The sequence below is a fragment of the Mchenga conophoros genome, linkage group LG9, assembly GCF_057382185.1.
Source record: "Mchenga conophoros isolate Kocher_MC1m ecotype Shallow Benthic linkage group LG9, M_conophoros_male_GT1.1, whole genome shotgun sequence".
Lineage (NCBI taxonomy): Eukaryota > Metazoa > Chordata > Actinopteri > Cichliformes > Cichlidae > Mchenga > Mchenga conophoros.
In genome coordinates this window covers 23254701-23275036 of record NC_140534.1, presented here as the reverse complement: position 1 = coordinate 23275036, position 20336 = coordinate 23254701, and the positions used below count along the sequence as shown (strand labels likewise).

Genomic DNA, 20336 nt, shown 5'->3' with positions numbered 1-20336 from the left:
TATGTCCCGAAATTAAACTGGAAAGTTGTGTGAAAATCAGCACAAACCAGATATTACATAGCATAAAACAAGAAAACACAGACACATAAAAGCATGTTAATGTGAGGACCCAGAGTAGCAAGTTGCCCCTTCCTTTTAAACTGTACTTACCCTTGCTGGACTACATTTTACATTTTCATTGTTGAGCTGTGAGTGTCTAACTCAAGCAAGCTCGCTGAGAAACATCTTGACAGGACAGAAGACAACTGTCCAGATGAATACACAGCATGGTGCACAAACTGAAGCGCTGACCCTTCAGTCATGGGGAAGCCATGGGATAGTCTCTCTAATAACCACAGAGCAGTCTTGACACTACATATTTCATACATTCCAGTGGGCTTTCATTACACAAGATCTTTTCTTTCATTTGAAAGAAAGTCCTACTCTTGGGCATAAGCTCGTACTATTGGTACCGTAGCATTGTGTTGTTACCTTCTGTCACCGTGTAGCTACCATGTCCTTCTGGTTGAGACAGACTGGAGCAATTCCTGCCTGAACTGTTCACTGACAGGTAAGAAGGTGCTGACAGAACCAAACAGGGACTACATTATCCTTGCTTCACTGCACTGCTTTCTGTTTCCTTTTCATGCTCTGTGCCCTTTCCTTCTCTCTTCTTCCTTTTCCTATGATTCTGGGCCAAACTGAAATGACAGATGTCAGAAGACCTTCTCTCATATTGACTAAAGACTACGACCTTGAAAAAGGGTCAGTTTGTGTCACATCTATCAGGAGTTCTCTCTATTGCCCAAACCAGTCCAAAAAACAAAAACAAAACCTAAATATGCTCATGTAAGTTAAGTTATTAAACTATAGGAGCAGAAATGCAGTGTGCATTTACTATATTTTTTGAGTTTATATTGAAATAATTTTGTTAAAAAATTCTGTCATGATGTTGTACCTGTCAGCGCGTCACTTAATTTCAACAAAAGGGCACAAATTCAGCGACTGAAAGCTGTGGCTTACAGATGTAGATTTCTTGCAGCTACAAATTTTAAATGGCACTAACTTTACTTATTGGAAAAATGATTTGTTATTGCTACTGCTGTACTACTGCTGTACTCTCCAAATTACCCAGATGCAACAAGTACAGTTCTACTTCTGCAGGATACTGGGAAATACATGGATAACCAACTGCAGCAGAATTAGACATGGCATGGTAATTACAACATTTCAGCACAGAATAATGCAAATGGATAATACAATGTAAAGCACCAAGAATGGAGTTTTTCTAGTTTCAGGGAAAAATGTCTTTGTGAGAAACAAATCCATGCAAACCTTCCCTGGAATCAAGCAGTTTCACATTTGAAACCCTCTAACAATGCCACTAAACCACCGTGTATTCTGCTGCTGGGAGTTTATAGCTCCGACAGTATTGGATTCAGAGATGAAAGAGCGGGGGTGGGTGGATATGAAAGTAAATCATGGATGATGGATAGAAAGAAAGCTGGTGAATGAGAGACATGCTGCTGCAGGAAGACATGCGCTGTTAAATGTTAGTTTGCAAAAAGGAAAGCTTTGACGCTGGGGTATCGGTGCAGGATCATTACTCTAGAGTAACCACAGTTACACTATCAGTAACTTAATGAGATACAACCTCTACAGAAGTATAATTAATCATGACACAGACCAGAGGAGCCAAGCCATACCAAAGCACACATCTTATTTCTCTTGATATGGATCTCTCTGCAGTGACTGCTTTTCATAGATTTGTCCCCTTTGGGAGGGCACCAATTAATCTTCTGCATATTAAATGTTCACTTTACCTTCCATTAGCTTTTCTTTCGGTTCAATTATGCATTATTTCTTGGACAGGATGGGTAATTTGAAGAAAACTGTTTATGCTTCATGTGAGAGCAAGGAATAGATTTGCATGACAGCAACGAAATCTTTAAGTCAACTTCAATATGTGGGCAGTCATGAATATGACAGCACCCATACAGAGGTCTGACAGTGAGAGATGGTCCTTAATTGGGTGATTGGGTGATGGTGGTAAAGAATTCAGTCAAACAAATTAGGATTTGTTTTTAGCCTGTCGTCTTTAAAGACAAAGAAATGTCTGCTTGTCATCCTTCATCTTGGTTACACAAGCTGTTGGTTGTGACATTCTCGTTTTTTCTGAATAGAGTTAAAGATGAAGATAAATTAAGACAATAGTTTACAATGAAACAAGTTAAATACTTATATTAGCATGCCAACGTCATCTTTATTCAGTGATTTGGCATAGGCTACTAATATGTGCAAATTAGCACTGACCACAAAGCTTAAACTTATATCGGTTTTGATTGTTTTGCACAGATTTAGTCATATTGTCAAAAGTCTGATAAAGTCTGATAAAGGAAAACCTGTGTGTGTCGGGGCTAGCGGGTTGGACTCAAGCGCAGGCAGCGGGTTGCGTTCAGACTTTTAGCTTTATTACACACCAGGTGCTATTTACAAAAGTGAGGGATTGGGGAAGGGCTTCCACGGGTCCACGGGTAGAAGAGGAAAGGGACGGATGCTCCAAACACGCGGGGTCTCAGCCGCTCCTTACACTCCGCTCTCAACTCACTCACGCTCAGATTGTGGGGAAACAGGAAGGGTCCGGGGATCTGGAGACAGGAAGGACAGCAATCACTAACGATGCGTGACACAATTCACCAATCTATAAACTGGGATTCTCACTAACGTGGTGATTCAATGTTCCAGTGACGAGAGGCTCTGAGCTCCTTTAGTAGGGTCCGGGAATGGTGCTAAGCTACAGGTGATTGATTAGTGGCAGGTGTTCATGCCAAGGGCAGGAGCCCAAAGAGAGCTCCGCCCCGGCCGAGTGCTGCAGCAGTGTTGCCAACTTAGCGACTTTGTCGCTATATTTAGCGAGTTTTCAGACCCCCTTAGCGACTTTTTTTCTAAAAAGCGACTAGCGACAAATCTGGCGACTTTCTCTGGTATTATTGGAGACTTATTTATGACGACTTTTTGACGTGAAAACGCGTATCGCTCTTACTCTCAACAAGCAGCGGTGCTGCCGCTCACAGGCGGAGGATAGTCCTCCCCCAGCTGCTATCAGGGCAGGAGACGTTCACACCTGTGCATTAAAACGGCAAATGAATCGCGCATGAGCGAAGCCGCTGCTCCCGCACTGACTGTCACGCAGTCAGTTCTTCTTTTACTGTTATGCTGTTTTGTGGATCACAAGGTTTAAAACTACTTATAAACACACACTCTCACACACAAAGTAACTCCACCAGAGTGCCAATTTCGGGTCACTTTTGCTGGTCCAGGCCTGGATAAAGGAGCAGTGTTGGAATTAGGGTTGCCAACTCCCTGAAAAATAGATAAGGGACACCTCATGGCCAGGGCCGGGCAACCCAGTTGTCTTCACCCTTCCCAGTGTGGTAGCTCTTTTTTTTGTGTGTGAAATTATTTTTTAACCATTTGACTTGAACTTGATTTAAGCAGATGAATATTCTTTTTGATATGACCATATGGGAAACAAATGATCATTTAGCCATTTATTTTTTAGCTCAAAATGACAACATTAACACAGTAAAACAGGTCTCTTTCTTAAACAGAAGCCTGTCATGCTTAACTTTTGAGAATATAAGTAAATCTTTCTTTAAAAGAACTCTGTCCTGCTTAACTTATTATATAAATTAATAGAAAGCAATAGAACGAAAAATATTCTTGTAACAGTGCACATATAGTGCATTTAGTACAATTGGCTTCAGCTGAGGTATTATTTCAGCTTTTCTAATGCTAATCAGCTGCTCCTGTTTGTAAACCCACTTGTTCCCATGATTATGCATCTTAACTCATCATATTCATCTATGTATTACTTTTATGTATTAGTCATCTATTTGTTGTAATCATCTATCCTTGCAGTTGTTTATTACACAAAATAAATTATATTATCACACTTCTGGCCACATAGCGCTGATATTCACTGCACATGCCCATATTAACCTTAACCAGAGGGTTTAAAAAAAACAAACCAGTGTTTACATACCATATCTGCTTCTGCCGTGGCCTGGTGGATAAAAAATTGGTTAAGGGTTCCCCGAGCTGTCACGCCCCTCATGTTCTTCATGTGCCCACCACTAGAAGCATGCCTATGGAAAAAGTGCGCCGGCACACAGTGCAGTGTGCTTTATAGGTGTTATCGTGCATTTTCCCAGCCAGGTGTTTTCCTTTTCCCATTCTTCCCTGTACTTTTGCAGCCTTTTTTTTCTTTCTCTGAGGGGAACAAACATTGCTGCTCTAATGCTGGGCTTACACTGTGCGATTTTTGGTCCATTTTGAGCCGATTTTTGAGTCGTGCGACCGATTTGGTGATCGGCCCGTTTTTGGCCTTCATCGTGCATCGTTTAGTATACGTGGGGTAACGAGAAGCGGCTGTGTCACCACACCCGCTCACACTGCTCACGCGCAAACACGTAAACGTCGGTGAAAAAGACGGAGCAGCACGGCAGTGCAGCGTGTGATCTGGACACAAGCGATGGAGGCACAACTTGTAGAACTTTGGAAAGCTCATCCGAGCCTTTTCCATGTGGCATCACAAAATTATCACGACCACAACAACCGTGAAAATAGTTGGATTTACATTGCTGCTCAATCACAGCTGCCTGATCATGTTTTTCATTAGCAATTTAGCAAAGTTGATGGTGTTGGTGTGTGTGTGTGAGTGAAAGACAGAGAGAGCGAGCGACAGATTTTCTGTTATAACCTTCATGTTATGGAGGCACAGTGTGAGCACTCAGGTCGCATCAGAGCATCGGGCGGTATAGTGTGAGACTCTGCATCGTGACCTACCAACTTCTAACCCCTGCGAGTCAATCGTGCAGTTTGAGCAGGAGCTGAATAACGTGACTGAAAAAAATCGCACAGTGTTTGCCCAGCTTTAGGTGTACTGTCATCCGAGACTTGCACCGCAGTGTCGGCGTTTGTTTCCCTGTTGGCCATGCTTCTTGTTATGGTCATCTGTTGTCTTCCGGTATTTTCTCCGCAAGCGACCTTTCCTCGACCAATGAGATGAGCGGTAATCTGAATTGTCATACTCGAATTGTCATAAGTGTGCTGTCAGCTCATTGGTCACAAAGCAGGAGAGGGGCTGGGAATTATGTTTTCAAACAAAGCGTTAATTCCATTAACATTTATAGACTACTTTTGATTCTCACTGTATTACGGGACAAAGTGCGTCCCTTATTAGCTCAATACGGGACGTGTGCTTTTGTTTCGAAATACGGGACGATTCCGTTTTTTAAGGGACGGTTGGCAACCCTAGTTGGAATTGTGACATTAAAAAACAATAATTGCTAAAAGAAATTTAATTTGTAGTTCTAAATAAATTCTAACTGCATTTAGGACGTTTTTACTCACTTTATGTCTCTTTTCTGACGGTACCTGCTGTTGTTACCCTCTGTTAGCTGGTGCCAGGGAAACTTTCTTTGAAGTAGATGTAACACTGTTGGACTTAGCAAATAAGCTCTCATGTCATGTAAGAAGGTAATCAAACTTTTTTTTTTTTTTGCCTGTCCCGTTTGGCTCTTTTGCCATCAGAATTGTTGTCTAAAGGCAAAGAAAGATGCCCAACGGATTTACTTTACCAAATTGACCATCCCAGCCTTGCCATAATGGTCCATTTGATTCACCTTTTATTGTTTATTTTATTTTCACTTACTGAACATGGGACAGACTTGACTGGGGGAAAGAAGGGGAGAAAGAAAGAGGGAAAGAGAAACAGCTGAGAAGAGGGACGGGGGAGAAGGGCAAAAAACAAAAACCAACAGAATGAGCAGAAAAAGAAAAAAAAGAAGAAAAAAAGAAAAAAAATGCTTGATGTGAAGAGGAAGAGGGTAACGTTTAATCCAGTGCCAGTCGCGTCTCTTTCCTTTGCATGTTTGCTTCTTCGGTAAAAGAGATCATAATAATATCTCATGATGAAATGATAAAATATAGGTATGATCCTTCATATCACGAGCGTGTAGATGCAGATGTAAATTAAAATTTGCCGCAAACACCCACGAGTTCTCTTCTCCTCTGCCTTTGGTATACTAGTTATGCAGACAGGCTCTAGCAACATACATAAAACATGCCTAGGCAGAACAGGGATGTCCATCTTTATTAAAGATGATTGGGCAACAGGACAGCTTCCACAAACTGGCACCTGCTACAATGTTTTGTTTTGTTTTTTATCAATTCAAATTTTATGAGAATGAATCAGTTACACAACCAGCAGGCATTTAGAAAGGTTGTAAGTCTATTCTGTAAGCAACCTGAGTTTTATCTGTGTCCAAACTTGATCTTCACTGATAATGCAGGCTTACAGTAAACAACAGTAGCATAGTTTTAAAAGAATGAAAATTTTATTTGAACAGACTCCACCAGAACAAAATGATTTCATTTCAGTTTCTGTTCTCGTATGACTTATGTGAGTGAAAAAAAAAGCAGGGTTATCACACTGAATGTGATACATGTGAAAACTATATCAGAGAAAACATGGAGTCTACTGCTTGGTCAAAAGGAGTGAGTAATTTTTAGATTCCAACAAACCCCACTGGGGTGTAACTCATAGTTTTGTTTAAGCCTGAGCTTTAGAGACTTAAACATCTTATTTTTCTTTCCTAAAGATTCAATGGTGTGTACAGTTTTAACACTTCTCTAATAAAGGGCTAAATTACAGTTCTGGGACTCTGAGTAAGTCTTGATTAAATCTGGAGGCTAATATCCTCCACTCTCACCTTTGCTGTCCTTCGCCATCCTCATTTGTAATCTAGTTGGCACAGTCACCGCTATTGGTCATGGCAGTGTAATAGTGACATTAGGCGCCTTGGTTCCAGAGGGATCCACAAATGTCGTCCATAAATACAGCGTGAAAGTCACATAGCCTGGGCTGCGAGAAGATAAACGGTCCAAACACACAGAGCTTGTTAGTCACGGTCCCTAATTACCAAACGGTTCATGTAGAAATGTCCCAATTGTCCAATCTAGTTTGAACAGAAATGATGCTGGGGAAGCTGTTGCCATGCATAGCTGTAATTTTAAGATCTTTTCAAACACACTTTTTTCTTTTTCTTGCTGTGATTGATCACGAATTCCAGCAACAAACTGTTCTGTTCTTTTTATCTGATTCCCTGTCTGTCCAAGGTAATTGCTTTTCATGCTGGCACCCCCCAAAAAATGTTGACAGTATGTTAATATTTAGCAGTATTTGGATGTAATCGCTGTGTGATTCAGAAGGGGGTGAAAATTCACTGTTGCCAAGACGTACATGAGTCATAAAGTGAATCATAATGTATTACTGAGCTGACAGTGATCTTTAATAAAACCCATCATGCACATATCTCTCATAATGTAAGTGATCAAAGATGGCGGGCGTGTAATTGGATATGATTTCATTCATTAGATGATGAGCAGCCGACAAATTGGACCTTGTCCTCTGCCAGCAGTACGGGTCACAGCAATCACTCAGTCAACTTGAAAGAATCATCCAGACCCACTGTGGGATAACAGCATCATAAAAAAGTAGTATAGTTGTATATTTAGTGTCTTAACAAAGAGCCTGTGGACTTGATGGTCATGTTAGTATTCATGAGCATCAAGAAAATGTGAGTCTTCCATATATAATAGCATACCTGTGTTTATGACTCCACGTGTTTGTCCATAAAAGCCCGCAATCCAAGTTCCGCTGGGGGAACTCAGCGTTAATTATTGCAGAGCGTTAAGTGGAACACACCACTAGACAACAGCTGGTGCCGGGTGAGGAATCTGGTGGGGGAGTTTTCCTGGATTGAGTGCTCCCTTTAACCTCAGCTGTGCTGCCGTGTCACAGTCCGGCTGCCCACGATCTCAATCCTTGGCTGCAGAATAATTATATCCTCAGAAAAATGACACAGAAAGACACAAACACCCATGTTTTATATGATTTTACCAGCTATAGTCTTACTATTAGGCTGGTTTCCTCCCACAGTTCAAAGGCATGCATGTAAGGTTAACCTGTGAATTCAGGTACAGTAGACCTGTGAGACACTGGTGATCTGTCCAAGGTGTACCCACTACCACTCACTCAGTGTTAATTGGCATCGGCTCCTACCATGCTTTTGCAGTTGGATAAGTGACTGCTCTTTTCTGAAGTCTTAGTAGCTTAAAATACAGAATAAACAACGTAAACCCAAATCACCAGTCACAAAATGACACACAAGTTAAGGAATATATCAAACTGTTTTTGACAATTTTTACAATTGTCAACACACAACCAAAGCAACACATAAAGTGTATTTGACAGTTTGTAAAAATTGTCAAATACACTTTGTGTGTTGCTTTGCTTGGTAGAAAACTGTCGTATTCAAGGTGAAAAAGAGTCGCCTAACTAAACTGAATTTTATGGGGTGGCTGTGGCTCAGGTGGTAGAGCAGATCAGCTACTCATTGGAAGGTTGGTGGTTCGATCCTTGGTCTGCATGTCAAATATCCTTGGGCAAGGAGTTGCCCTCCGATGTGTTCATCGGAGTGTGAATGTAGATTAGTTTGCACTTGTGTTTAGAAGTGCTTGTATGAGTGGGGGTGAATGAGGCATGTTGTATAGAGCGCTTTGAGTACTCCAGGAGAGTAAAAAAGCACTATATAAGAATCAGTCCGTTTCAATTTATTATTTTAATCAATAATAAAACTGCAGTCACCATGATCGCTTGCTTATTTTTAACTCAGTTTGGTCATCTACACCCTACCATGCACCGTGCCTCAACCAAAGTCATAATTTTAGGATCACTTCTCTAGTAGGAATGAAAACAGCATCATAACCCCAAAAATGTACTTTCCTTTAAAATCGTACAATTACAGATTAATTACATATACAATGAGCTGATGAGCTATAGTGTTACTGGCACTTCAATACAGTATGCACTCAAACACTGCCACAGTATCATGCAATGGTGCCACTGTGTGGAAGCAAGCTGCACACACAAAACCTGCACTGATTTATCTTTAAAGTGACTTACATGTGGAAAAAAAAAACTCTCACTGTAATAAAAAATAATCAGTGGAAGTGTAGTTTCTTAAAAATTATTAAATAAATAAAAATATATATGTAATCTGCATAAACATATGTTTGAATAATGAAAATCATGTTATAATATCAAATACCATATCATAGAAAACATGTTATTGAGCCCAATGTTTGTAGTTTGCTTGTAATCCGTGCTTACAAGCTTTTTTCTTGTAGGTAGGTTAACGCTGTTTGTTTTTACTCTCTCTCCTCAATTATGCTAGCACATTCTTTTCACAAGCTGTTCACTACTCTTTAACCTGCTTTTAACTGCTTTAACAGCAATCTCTTTATGATAGGTAAAGATAACCTGCCGCTCACTGCAGCATCATAAAAAGATATGACACAATATATATCAACCCAAGGCAAGCTGTTATTTTGTGGCATTTTCTGACCTGTAGGACATTAACTGCATTTGTTGAAGGAATGGGAAAGACTACACAAGTGTAGATTTGGCTACTTAAAAAAATATTTGAGAATATATATATATATATTTCATTGTTAATTATTTATAATTGACCAATTATCCTCTTGTGGACTTTTACCCTCCAGCAAAACAGCATGGCAAATCAAAACCCAGCCCGTGTGGTGCTCATGTTGGTTGGATTGTGTACCTTTTTAGCATCCATCACGTTCAACTCGCTTTCAGGATTTGGTTTCAGATCAGGTAAATATTTCCAGAAGAATTCATTCATGTAAAAAGAACTCACTTATAGTACTGGGAAAATAACAAACTGCTTACAACAGTGCAATGCTTATCTCCCTACAGTTGTATTCAAGCAGAGCATAGAGGATGTGACACTTAAGTATACAACACAGATAACTCCTGCTCAGTGGACTTTTTTTGTGTGGGATTTCACATACTTTTGGGTTTTGGCCATGTATATATACTTTTTACTTGCACTCTGCAGAAGGTACAGTGGGGCAAAAAAGTATTTAGTCAGCCACCGATTGTGCAAGTTCCCCCACCTAAAATGATGACAGAGGTCAGTAATTTGCACCAGAGGTACACTTCAACTGTGAGAGACAGAATGTGAAAAAAAAAATCCATGAATCCACATGGTAGGATTTGTAAAGAATTTATTCGTAAATCAGGGTGGAAAATAAGTATTTGGTCAATAACAAAAATACAACTCAATACTTTGTAACATAACCTTTGTTGGCAATAACAGAGGTCAAACGTTTACTATAGGTCTTTACCAGGTTTGCACACACAGTAGCTGGTATTTTGGCCCATTCCTCCATGCAGATCTTCTCGAGAGCAGTGATGTTTTGGGGCTGTCGCCGAGCAACACAGACTTTCAACTCCCGCCACAGATTTTCTATGGGGTTGAGGTCTGGAGACTGGCTAGGCCACTCCAGGACTTTCAAATGCTTCTTATGGAGCCACTCCTTTGTTGCCCGGGCGGTGTGTTTTGGATCATTGTCATGTTGGAAGACCCAGCCTCGTTTCATCTTCAAAGTTCTCACTGATGGAAGGAGGTTTTGGCTCAAAATCTCACGATACATGGCCCCATTCATTCTGTCCTCAACACGGATCAGTCGTCCTGTCCCCTTGGCAGAAAAACAGCCCCATAGCATGATGTTTCCACCCCCATGCTTCACAGTAGGTATGGTGTTCTTGGGATGCAACTCAGTATTCTTCTTCCTCCAAACACGACGAGTTGAGTTTATACCAAAAAGTTCTACTTTGGTTTCATCTGACCACATGACATTCTCCCAATCCTCTGCTGTATCATCCATGTGCTCTCTGGCAAACTTCAGACGGGCCTGGACATCCACTGGCTTCAGCAGCGGAACACGTCTGGCACTGCAGGATTTGATTCCCTGCCGTTGTAGTGTGTTACTGATGGTGACCTTTGTTACTTTGGTCCCAGCTCTCTGCAGGTCATTCACCAGGTCCCCCCGTGTGGTTCTGGGATCTTTGCTCACCGTTCTCATGATCATTTTGACCCCACGGGATGAGATCTTGCGTGGAGCCCCAGATCGAGGGAGATTATCAGTAGTCTTGTATGTCTTCTATTTTCTAATGATTGCTCCCACAGTTGATTTTTTCACACCAAGCTGCTTGCCTATTGTAGATTCACTCTTCCCAGTCTGGTGCAGGTCTACAATACTTTTCCTGGTGTCCTTCGAAAACTCTTTGGTCTTGGCCATGGCGGAGTTTGGAGTCTGACTGTTTGAGGCTGTGGACAGGTGTCTTTTATACAGATGATGAGTTCAAACAGGTGCCATTCATACAGGTAACGAGTGGGGGACAGAAAAGCTTCTTACAGAAGACGTTACAGGTCTGTGAGAGCCAGAGATTTTCCTTGTTTGAGGTGACCAAATACTTATTTTCCACCCTAATTTACGAATAAATTCTTTACAAATCCTACCATGTGAATTCATGGATTTTTTTTTCACATTCTGTCTCTCACAGTTGAAGTGTACCTCTGGTGCAAATTACTGACCTCTGTCATCATTTTAAGTGGGGGAACTTGCACAATCGGTGGCTGACTAAATACTTTTTTGCCCCACTGTATGTCCCATTTGTTGTATTTACACATACAATTCACATGAGACTGCAATGTTTGGCAACTGCATCACACTCCAGAAATGATTCGATTTTTGTATTCTTTTATCTCATATATGAGAAATTGCATGTGGAAAATCATCCCACCTGGTCCAGAGGCAATTTAGACGGCCTCCGTGCAGTCATTTTCTCTTTAGATATTGCAGATTGTTCTCACGCTGTATTATGAGTCTGATTGTTTCCCCACAGGCACTCTTTCTGCACTCTTTCTCCCTATCTAACAATATTATCCATGCTCCCCACAGGAATGCTTATGACTGGATGTACACCATGCCAGCAGTGCTACCCCATGGCTTTCATGTCTCTATTATAATCAGCCTTTGTTTGAACATTACATGGCTGTTTCTTTATGACAGAGAGTAAGTGAACGAGCACAGTTATCCAATTCTCTAAACAAGATAATCAGCTGTATCATTTACTGTCATTTGGGCCAGTTTAAATGTCTGTTTTCTGTGTGTCTGTGTGTCTGTGTTTGTGTGTATAGATTGTTGCTGCCAACACTGATAACCTCAGTATTGATGATGCTCACCGATTACATTACCCTATTTTTCTCCTGTCATGGTCTGAAGATCTATGGAGCCTGGTTGAACAAATACCACATCACAGACCTCTGGCTCTTCAGAATCCTGGTAAAACTATATATACAGTCCAGTGAAAAGCCAAGGGCAGCCTTACTACTCCCACTGGAATTAAGAGGGTTAAGTGGCAGCCAGGTGTTGCTAATGAAATGCATTTGATTAATATTAATCGATCATCACTTTTGGTTGTTTGTTTGTCTGAAAGCATTTAGGTGTGTATTGATGCCAAAAGGCCAAAGAAAACCCCAAAAACAAGAGCTACAACTCAAAAATTACAGGCCTCAGTTAGCATGTTAAAAATTTTTATTTACTGTTCAAATTCATGGCAGCCACTTCTCAATAGTCCAGCCCAGGTCCAAACCTCAAGCTGTTTGAAATGCTGTGATGAGACATGAAGAGAGCTGTGCACAAATACCTACAAGCCCCAATTAACTGAAACAACACTATAAAGTTTAGTTGGCCAAAATTCCTCTACAACCATAATAGAGACTGAAAAAGTCAAACAGAACTTTTTTTTTCAACTTGCAGCTAAAGGTGGTCTTACAAGCTTGTGAATCATGGGGTGTACTTAGCTTTTTACACACTGCTACTATATTTTGGCCTAATTTTGTTAAATAAATAATGACACAGTGCAAAATGTCACCTGTCATTGTTTATCTAAAGAAAAAAGATACCTATAAAAAGCTATTTTTATATGGTGGTACTCACTGCCATTCAGTATTCACCTGAGCTCGTAACATAATCCAGGATGGAAGTAGGATTTAAAAGCAGTAGTAAATTCCAGAAAGTTCTTCATATAAAGGGCTAAAAACAGTCCAAGGTAGTCTATGTCAGAGTAAAGGTAAAGACAGCACTTAAGACTGTAACACCTGTACGCGTTTTATAAATGTATCAGTAGCTTTCCATTCACAGTCACTCATCCATAAAATCTGCTGGCTGTGCCAACACCATATTCATAAATCCTCATAAATAAGTCCTGGCTGTGTGGTGTCTGCGCAAAAGGCAACAGCGGTGTGACATTTGATGATTAAAGTCAGCCGAAAACAAACAAACAAAACATAAATCTGCTTCCTTTCTTGTGTTTATCTGTGAACATATTAAAAGTGTCACATGTGAGAAACTTCTAGAGTCTTACGAGCGCTTCAGGATCAACCACTGAAGCAGGTCACAACTTCCAAACTGGCTGCTTGTAATTCTGAAATGATGAGTCCATCATTAAAAAAAAAAAAAAGACTGACAATAAATTTGATAATAAAGTAGTATTCATCAAGTAAAAGAAAATCCATACACACCTGGTTCAACCCATATGGAAAAGATATATATATAAATCTTATAAAGTTCGTATCTGTCTTGTGTGAAACTTATATAAAAAGCATACAAGAGTGAAAACAGATATAAGATCCCTTGAAAAATTATATAAATGAAACTTGTATGTTTTGGATACTAAAATAATATATGAAAGTAATGAGAAAGCGGCCACTTTCATGAGTAAATCATATAAGCCTGATATGATTCACTATATGAAGTAGGCCACATCTTATGCAAGTTTTTTTAGAAGGTTTTACTATTTCTTTTCCATATGGGAATACAGCAATGGTGATATTGCATTACTTTCTGGATTTAGACGCAGGCTGCTATGGATAATTCTATTGTGCATTAACATGCATTGGCTTTGGTGAGCAATATAATACTTACTTACTTCATTATATTGTACAAGGTTCAAAATGGAGTGGCAGTGTGTGCAACATGGGGGACCCTCTCTGCCTTGCTGAACCTGACGATATATTTGCAGTATCAGGCAGAAACAGCGAGATGTGACTGTTCAATGCTAGCACTGACTCTGCTTCTGATGGAGCTGCTGGTCTGGTGAGTGTGCTTCCTCGCTGTGTTCTGTAATTTCACCAGTGGTGTTTCTGGCATGAGCAGAGGGCACCAGAGGACAATCCTTTGTTTCTGTCCTCCTTTGCGTTCAGGTTTCTGTTAGAGAACTTCTACTTGGATAAGCACGTGCGTTATGTTGTGACATGCTACCCTGTGGTAATCCTGTGGTTAACAGGCACCCTGAACAACTCAGAATCTCAGGGACGTTTCATTTACGTCTTTGCAGGTAAAGTTTGCACTGAGGTGAAATTAGCATTCTTGATTTTTGAAGAAGAAGAAAGCTTTTTTCTGCACACTGTTAATTATTTATATTAAAATATTTGATCTCCTCTTCTCTTCTCAGCTGTGATCCTGAGTGCTTCCTGTATCATGTTTGTGATTCGTATTGCTCTTGTCACATGGAGGCATCACAAAGTTCCACTTTACAAAGACAGCGAACCGACTATGTCACCGGTTGAAATAGCCTTGAGACAAAGAAAAATCTTTCTATGAATACTAGCTTGTATAGTTACAATGTAAGTTTTTGTTCAAGTGTTGTGTTGGTGTTTACATTTGTGCTCAATTTTTTTGCTGGAAAATGTCATTTGATATTTTTAAAAACTGAATTGTAAACAATTTTAGATTTAAAAATGTAGAACATGAATAAATAATTGGATTGTGCTGTTTTTTAATGATGAACGAAAATGGAAATAAATGAATATTAACAAGGAAGAGGGATAAGACTATCATGCCATAATTCACTTTATTTATTTGTCTTTTTTAATGAAATGAACATTTTCTTCTATTTAATTTTCTTGTTTTTAAGTATAAATAAAATGTATATACCAAAACATAAAATCTACACTAAAACCTTTAACTTATGTGTGTGTGTGCGTGTGCGTGTGTGCGTGTGTGTGTGAGAGAGCGAGATCCTTAGTAATCATTCAAATGTTTCAAGGATATAGTATTTTTGCCTATTACAAAGACTATATAAAAATAAACAAGTAATAATCATTTTGCATATAATTTCCTTATTTGTCCCACTGAACAAAAACCATGCTGGAGATGGAAAGAAATGCACTCAGCTGTGTTGCTGACATGTCCCCCAAAAAACAACAAATAATATACTTAAACAATCTTCATACTATCCATGTTCTTTCCTAACCTCAGGTCTATGGCTATACTTTTCTCCCAGTCTAACACAGCAGGCTAAAAGTGTCTCTGTACTTTAATAACTGCAGTGTGGTTAGAACAACCGGTAAAGGCAAAATTCAATATAGGGGAATTCTTTTATAGGAAGCTTGAAAACGCACGTTGCGCCACACAGGTTCATCCTGTTGTCGTCGTTAATATGTAAGTGTGCTACATATTCACAGTTTATGGGTGTTTTTTAGTTCAATGTTCAGGTGAAGTTATTGGGTCCATGACCTCACTGCCAACACGGTCCGTTATGTGTCATGGATAAATGTTTAGTGATCTTTATGTCTCTTTTTAAAAAAAATATGTGGGTCCATTCTGGATTCTATCACCTTTAGGTTTCATTTCCCTTCTGATAACCATCATGAGCTTAAGCTGTTAAAGCCTTGACTCTCCATGCTGGTCAAGGAGAGTCAAGGAAGCGCAGCTTAAAGTTTCTTGTAGAAATTCAACCTCTTTCAGCGAGAATAGAGGAGAGTTGAGGATCTAATAATGTTGCAATAAAGATGATTTAATTTCTTTTAAAAAAGCATCCACCCAAGCACTCTAACTTACTTACAGTTTTTTTAAATTAAATATCAGATACAAAGACTCAAACTGAATCTGATTTTTTTAAAGGCTATTAACTCAGTCATTAATACTTATAACAAAATTCTATTTTACAGTCAGCACATTGCTCTTGTGTTTTTTCCAAAACTGTACAGTTTATATTTGTCACCAAAAGGGGGCAGCATTCACTTATTTCACGTGAAATGGTAGATTACTGTGTTGCACCAGGAGATGGCACCTTGGTTCAAGCTTTCTCAACTCTCAGCATAAGATAGGAAACTGCATTGAATAAATAAAAAACACACTTACCCAATACAATACAAATCATACTACAGTGTGGGTCATACTAACAAGTACTAGTTTGTTAGGACAAGTTTGATCTTAGCCTTTGCTCGAAACATTAAACCTTAAAATCAAAGCATAACCTGGAAGAAGATAATAACATCATAGCTCACTCCCTCGCTCTCTCTCTGTTTTGTGTGGTTGTGTGTTTAAACCCAAATCCATTTTTCTTCATCTGAGTGTATTACTGTGTCTGTGATGTGAGAGCACAGAGATAATCACACACACGCTCAAGTGCAAGGGGAAGTGCAGCACGACCTTTGATGAGGTGGCTGAGCTGAATGGAGCTGAACATCACATGAAAGCAACAGGGTGGAAAAAAGACAATGGGGATACAATGAATGTGGCCATGGGTGGACAACGATGACCACGCAGCTGAGCGTATTTATCTCCATCTGCAGCATGGTTTTTGTTTGGTGGGACAAAAAAGAAAGAAAGAAAGAAAGAAACGCAAAATGCCGATTGTTTGTTTATTTTCATATATTCTGTGTGAGAGGCAGAAATAGTACGTCCTTGAAACATTTTCTTGATTATTTAACAAACTATTGAAATTGTAAAATTTTTTCACTGCTCTTGGTGAAGGGTTATTTTGGTGTTTACAGACTGCCATTAAATTGCAAAACCGCCTTCTGTGGTGGGTGGACATCTGCGACCCTGATCATAAACTCACAGTGACAATTTATTTGGTTGCCTCGTTTGGAGAAAACTCTGCAGAACATTGTTTTCTCTGGCATCATAAAGCAGAACCAATTCGCTTTCAGGGTCATTGTACGTGGAGCTTGTGTTAGAGCACAGAGGAAAATCACCAATTAGAAGACATACCACTGCAATTTAGCTTTGCGTGGATGTTTCAGTAATTAATCTATTTCCAAAAGCATTGATTGGTAGAGACCTGCAATAACGACGGTCCGGCTCACAGGAAGCAGGTTTGGTTTGAACCTCTTTACTACCTTAAGGAAGTCTTTGAGAAAGCTTTGTAGAGCAGTGACAGTCACTTAACTGATGAGCTCTTGAGATTAATTGGGACTAATCATTCAATCAATGGCCTTTGTTTCCAGCTACAACTGAGCTTTTTTCCCCACGTTTCTGTGATTGGAAACAGAATATATTGTGGACCATTGGCTTGAGTTTTTTTTTAATATATATAATATTTTTTACATGTTATACTCCAGAGTTATTACCACTCTATGACTTCTTATAGTCTAGCCATTGTTTAGTGAAGCCTCTCACTGCATTTTTGGCCATCTTGGGATGTGGTAGTCAAATTCTGCGTGTATGAGAAAATACGGAGTGAAATTAGATGCGTATCTAGTTCTAGTTTTAATATGGTAGACAACCAGAAACACTGTTAAGGATTACTTTAGCTCCACTGAGGTCAAGGAAGAGTGATTAAGTAGGAGGTGATATTTGGACTATGCGATCGTACCCTTGGTGCTTTGAAACCTGCTGTGAGCAGAGTGCGTGGATGATCAGATGCTTACTGGTTAATAACTTTTCAATCAGGGGTCTATCAGTATACCCTGATTAATCCTTATTTTTTATGCTAATTATGACAAATAATTTACCCAAATTAACTTCATGTTTTATTCAGTATGGCTTGAAACTAGTGATTGAGCCCATAAACAAAGCTTTTACTGAGGTCACAGAGCAAGGGAGGTGGGACGTCCTTTGGCAAACACAGGAGTCACATGCCCGTGCACTTCCACACTAGCTTCACATTTCAGACCCAGAAGCTGAGCGGCGGTTTTTATAGTCTCTACTGGCTGTGTCTGCAGTTGCTGAATCGCTTTTGCAAGAATGGAGGCAAAATGAATTAGAAAAATGCTCATATTAGTGCAGTGAAAATTGCCTTTTTGTGGTGAGATATAATAACTGTTTCTCAAAAAGAAACATTTCTGTGACTGTCTCCAGACATCTACTGGAGCAATTTTCAATTCAAAAATATAAGTAACTTAAAATAATAAGTAACTTCCTTTCGAGCAGCATGTTCCAGTAGTCGATTCACCTCTGACAGCCTAATGTACCACCTTAGATGATTAGAAAGCTCTGGCTTTTGGCCCAGTGTTCTTACAAAAGTCTTTCTCCCAGCATTTATGAGCCAGTATCAGATCAGACAGTTCCAATCAAATTTTCTTTAGAACTTAATTTCAACTGTTCCCTCCTGGGCAAAACAAATTATAAATACCTACGAGTAATTTAAAGATGTCAGGTGAAGTCCATTAAATTGCTTCATGCCTCTGACTCCTGCACATATTGCAAAGTGACGTTATCACATCTTTCCTCCAGAGGCCAAATCCTCCCTGGAGTAAAACACTGAGTGGAAATGGTAGATGTGAAGCAAGAAATGGAGGTATTTTACTGTCTGGCTGCCTTGTAATTGTTTCTATAATCTCTAAAGACCCTTTTCTCCATAAGAGAAATAACCTAGATATGCAAATGTGCATTCCCAATTAATTTAATTCACATAATTATGCAGAGAAAAGAGATTGGGTTGGAAAAGAAGTCGCACCTTGTGCCAAGTTGTCCTCCCACTCAAACCCCCTCGCTCTGCAGGGTACAGCTAAATTAGCTCGGAATACTGAAGCATGCTCGGCTACACAGATGAGCATCAATTATCGCTAACATTTTAATGAGTGGTCTTCAGCATTTGCAATCAACAAACTGTGAGCTGGTGGTAGAAATCAATAAAAGCGTAAGTTTAAATACAGTGACTGAATGCACAAACACGACCCGTGACCCTATGTCCAGCATTTATTAATGCTCCATTTTTAATTTGCAACTTCATAGAGGCCTATTTGAGCTGATTTTACTGCAGTGTACTACTACTACTACTACTACTACATTTTGTTGCTTTGCCATCAAAGTTCAGTTTAAAAGCCCCTTAAAAAGTTTAATGGACTCTAACTGATAAAAGGGATAGGAGTTTAAAGATGGCTACAGGATGAGAAAGAAACCATAGACTGTATATATGAGATGGAGGTGATCTCCTTGCCATCACCCACTAGTTAGTGCAGTCCCATCTTAAAGATTTGATCAAATCATTTTGAAACTGGACATGGTAAGCAAAGGGTGGATTTCATTTCATGTTCATGAGTTAACAGGTCATCAATAACAAAGTAGACCTGCCTTTATAATGCTGTGCTTTACTGGACTTACTGACTTTAGCTGGCACCATCATTTACAAATTGAACTCCATGTTGTATTCAGTAAGACTTGAAACTAGATTGAGCCCATAAACTCAGCAGTAAAGTGTTTTAAGGTCATAGAAGCAGCTGAACGGCTGTTCTTCCTTGCAATTATACAAATATTTAGCAACATTTCCAGATTACCTTCACTTGTCTTACCTGGAAGCTAATTCCCTCTTTTACATACAGTTTATTTAAATAATACACTTTTTGAGAACCGTGCGAAAGTGTTTTATTCCTGCTCTGCATGATTTATTTATAGTCTAAAAAGAGAATTATAAGATCAAAATATTATGAGCTCAGCTGCCTTTATAAATCATTCAAATTTTAGCCATTGTTAGCTTGTATGACTTTTTTTCTGTTTGGTGCTTGCTATTAATTAGAATAAAGTTAAATTCATCAGTCAGAAACTCACTTTTATGAGTTCTTTTATGAGTCATTAAATAACTCATGACTAAAAGGATTTTTATATTTATTTTGTACAACTGAGACAAAACATTAAATATATCTGCTCAGTTCTTAGCAGTATTATAGTCTAGCAGTACTCAGTATAATATTAGCACAGTGCAAACAACATAATAATACCCTATATGTTCTGCTTTTATTGCAGTAATTATGGCTCTACTGAAATTACTGGGCCTAACCTAAAGCTGTAAAGATCAAACTTTGAACACATGACTCTATGTTGGCTTTGGCTGGAAGCAAACAAATTTTGTCAGATCTCATTATTAAAACTGAACATGGTAATGCCAATTACCTTGCCAATTAGACAATTAGAATATATGTGTAAATGCTGTGAATTAATTAATCCCATGACGAGGATGCACTAATTAGCTGGTAATCCTTGACTCTGATTGCTCCATACTTATGTTAAACCCACTCAGTCCAGATATGGGGACAGCACACACCAAAGTGTGGAATCTGTAGGAATAATTATTCCTTTAAATGAATGGGTTTAAAAAAATAGATCTGGCTAATTAGCGGCATTACTTC

The 20336-nt window shown here is 39.3% G+C and overlaps 1 protein-coding gene across 1 annotated transcript; it reads left to right on the top strand.

Annotated features, from left to right (window-relative positions):
• Positions 1-9618: 9618 nt before the first annotated feature.
• LOC146567283 (uncharacterized) lies at positions 9619-14645 on the top strand. The gene is made up of 7 exons (XM_085285963.1): positions 9619-9724; positions 9827-9971; positions 11878-11991; positions 12117-12261; positions 13928-14076; positions 14184-14317; positions 14435-14645. Exons 1-7 carry the CDS (start codon positions 9619-9621, stop codon positions 14581-14583), a joined length of 942 nt encoding a protein of 313 aa, XP_085142089.1. The 3' UTR covers positions 14584-14645.
• Positions 14646-20336: the final 5691 nt, after the last annotated feature.

What these genes read in the sequence shown, in the direction of transcription:
- LOC146567283 (XM_085285963.1), top strand. Translation starts at nt 9,619, where the DNA reads ATGGCAAATCAAAACCCAGCCCGTGTGGTGCTCATGTTGGTTGGATTG. An exon ending in TCTGGCTCTTCAGAATCCTG is followed by an intron (nt 12,262 to 13,927) that starts GTAAAACTATAT and finishes ATATTGTACAAG; the next exon opens with GTTCAAAATGGAGTGGCAGT. An exon ending in TTTCATTTACGTCTTTGCAG is followed by an intron (nt 14,318 to 14,434) that starts GTAAAGTTTGCA and finishes TTCTCTTCTCAG; the next exon opens with CTGTGATCCTGAGTGCTTCC.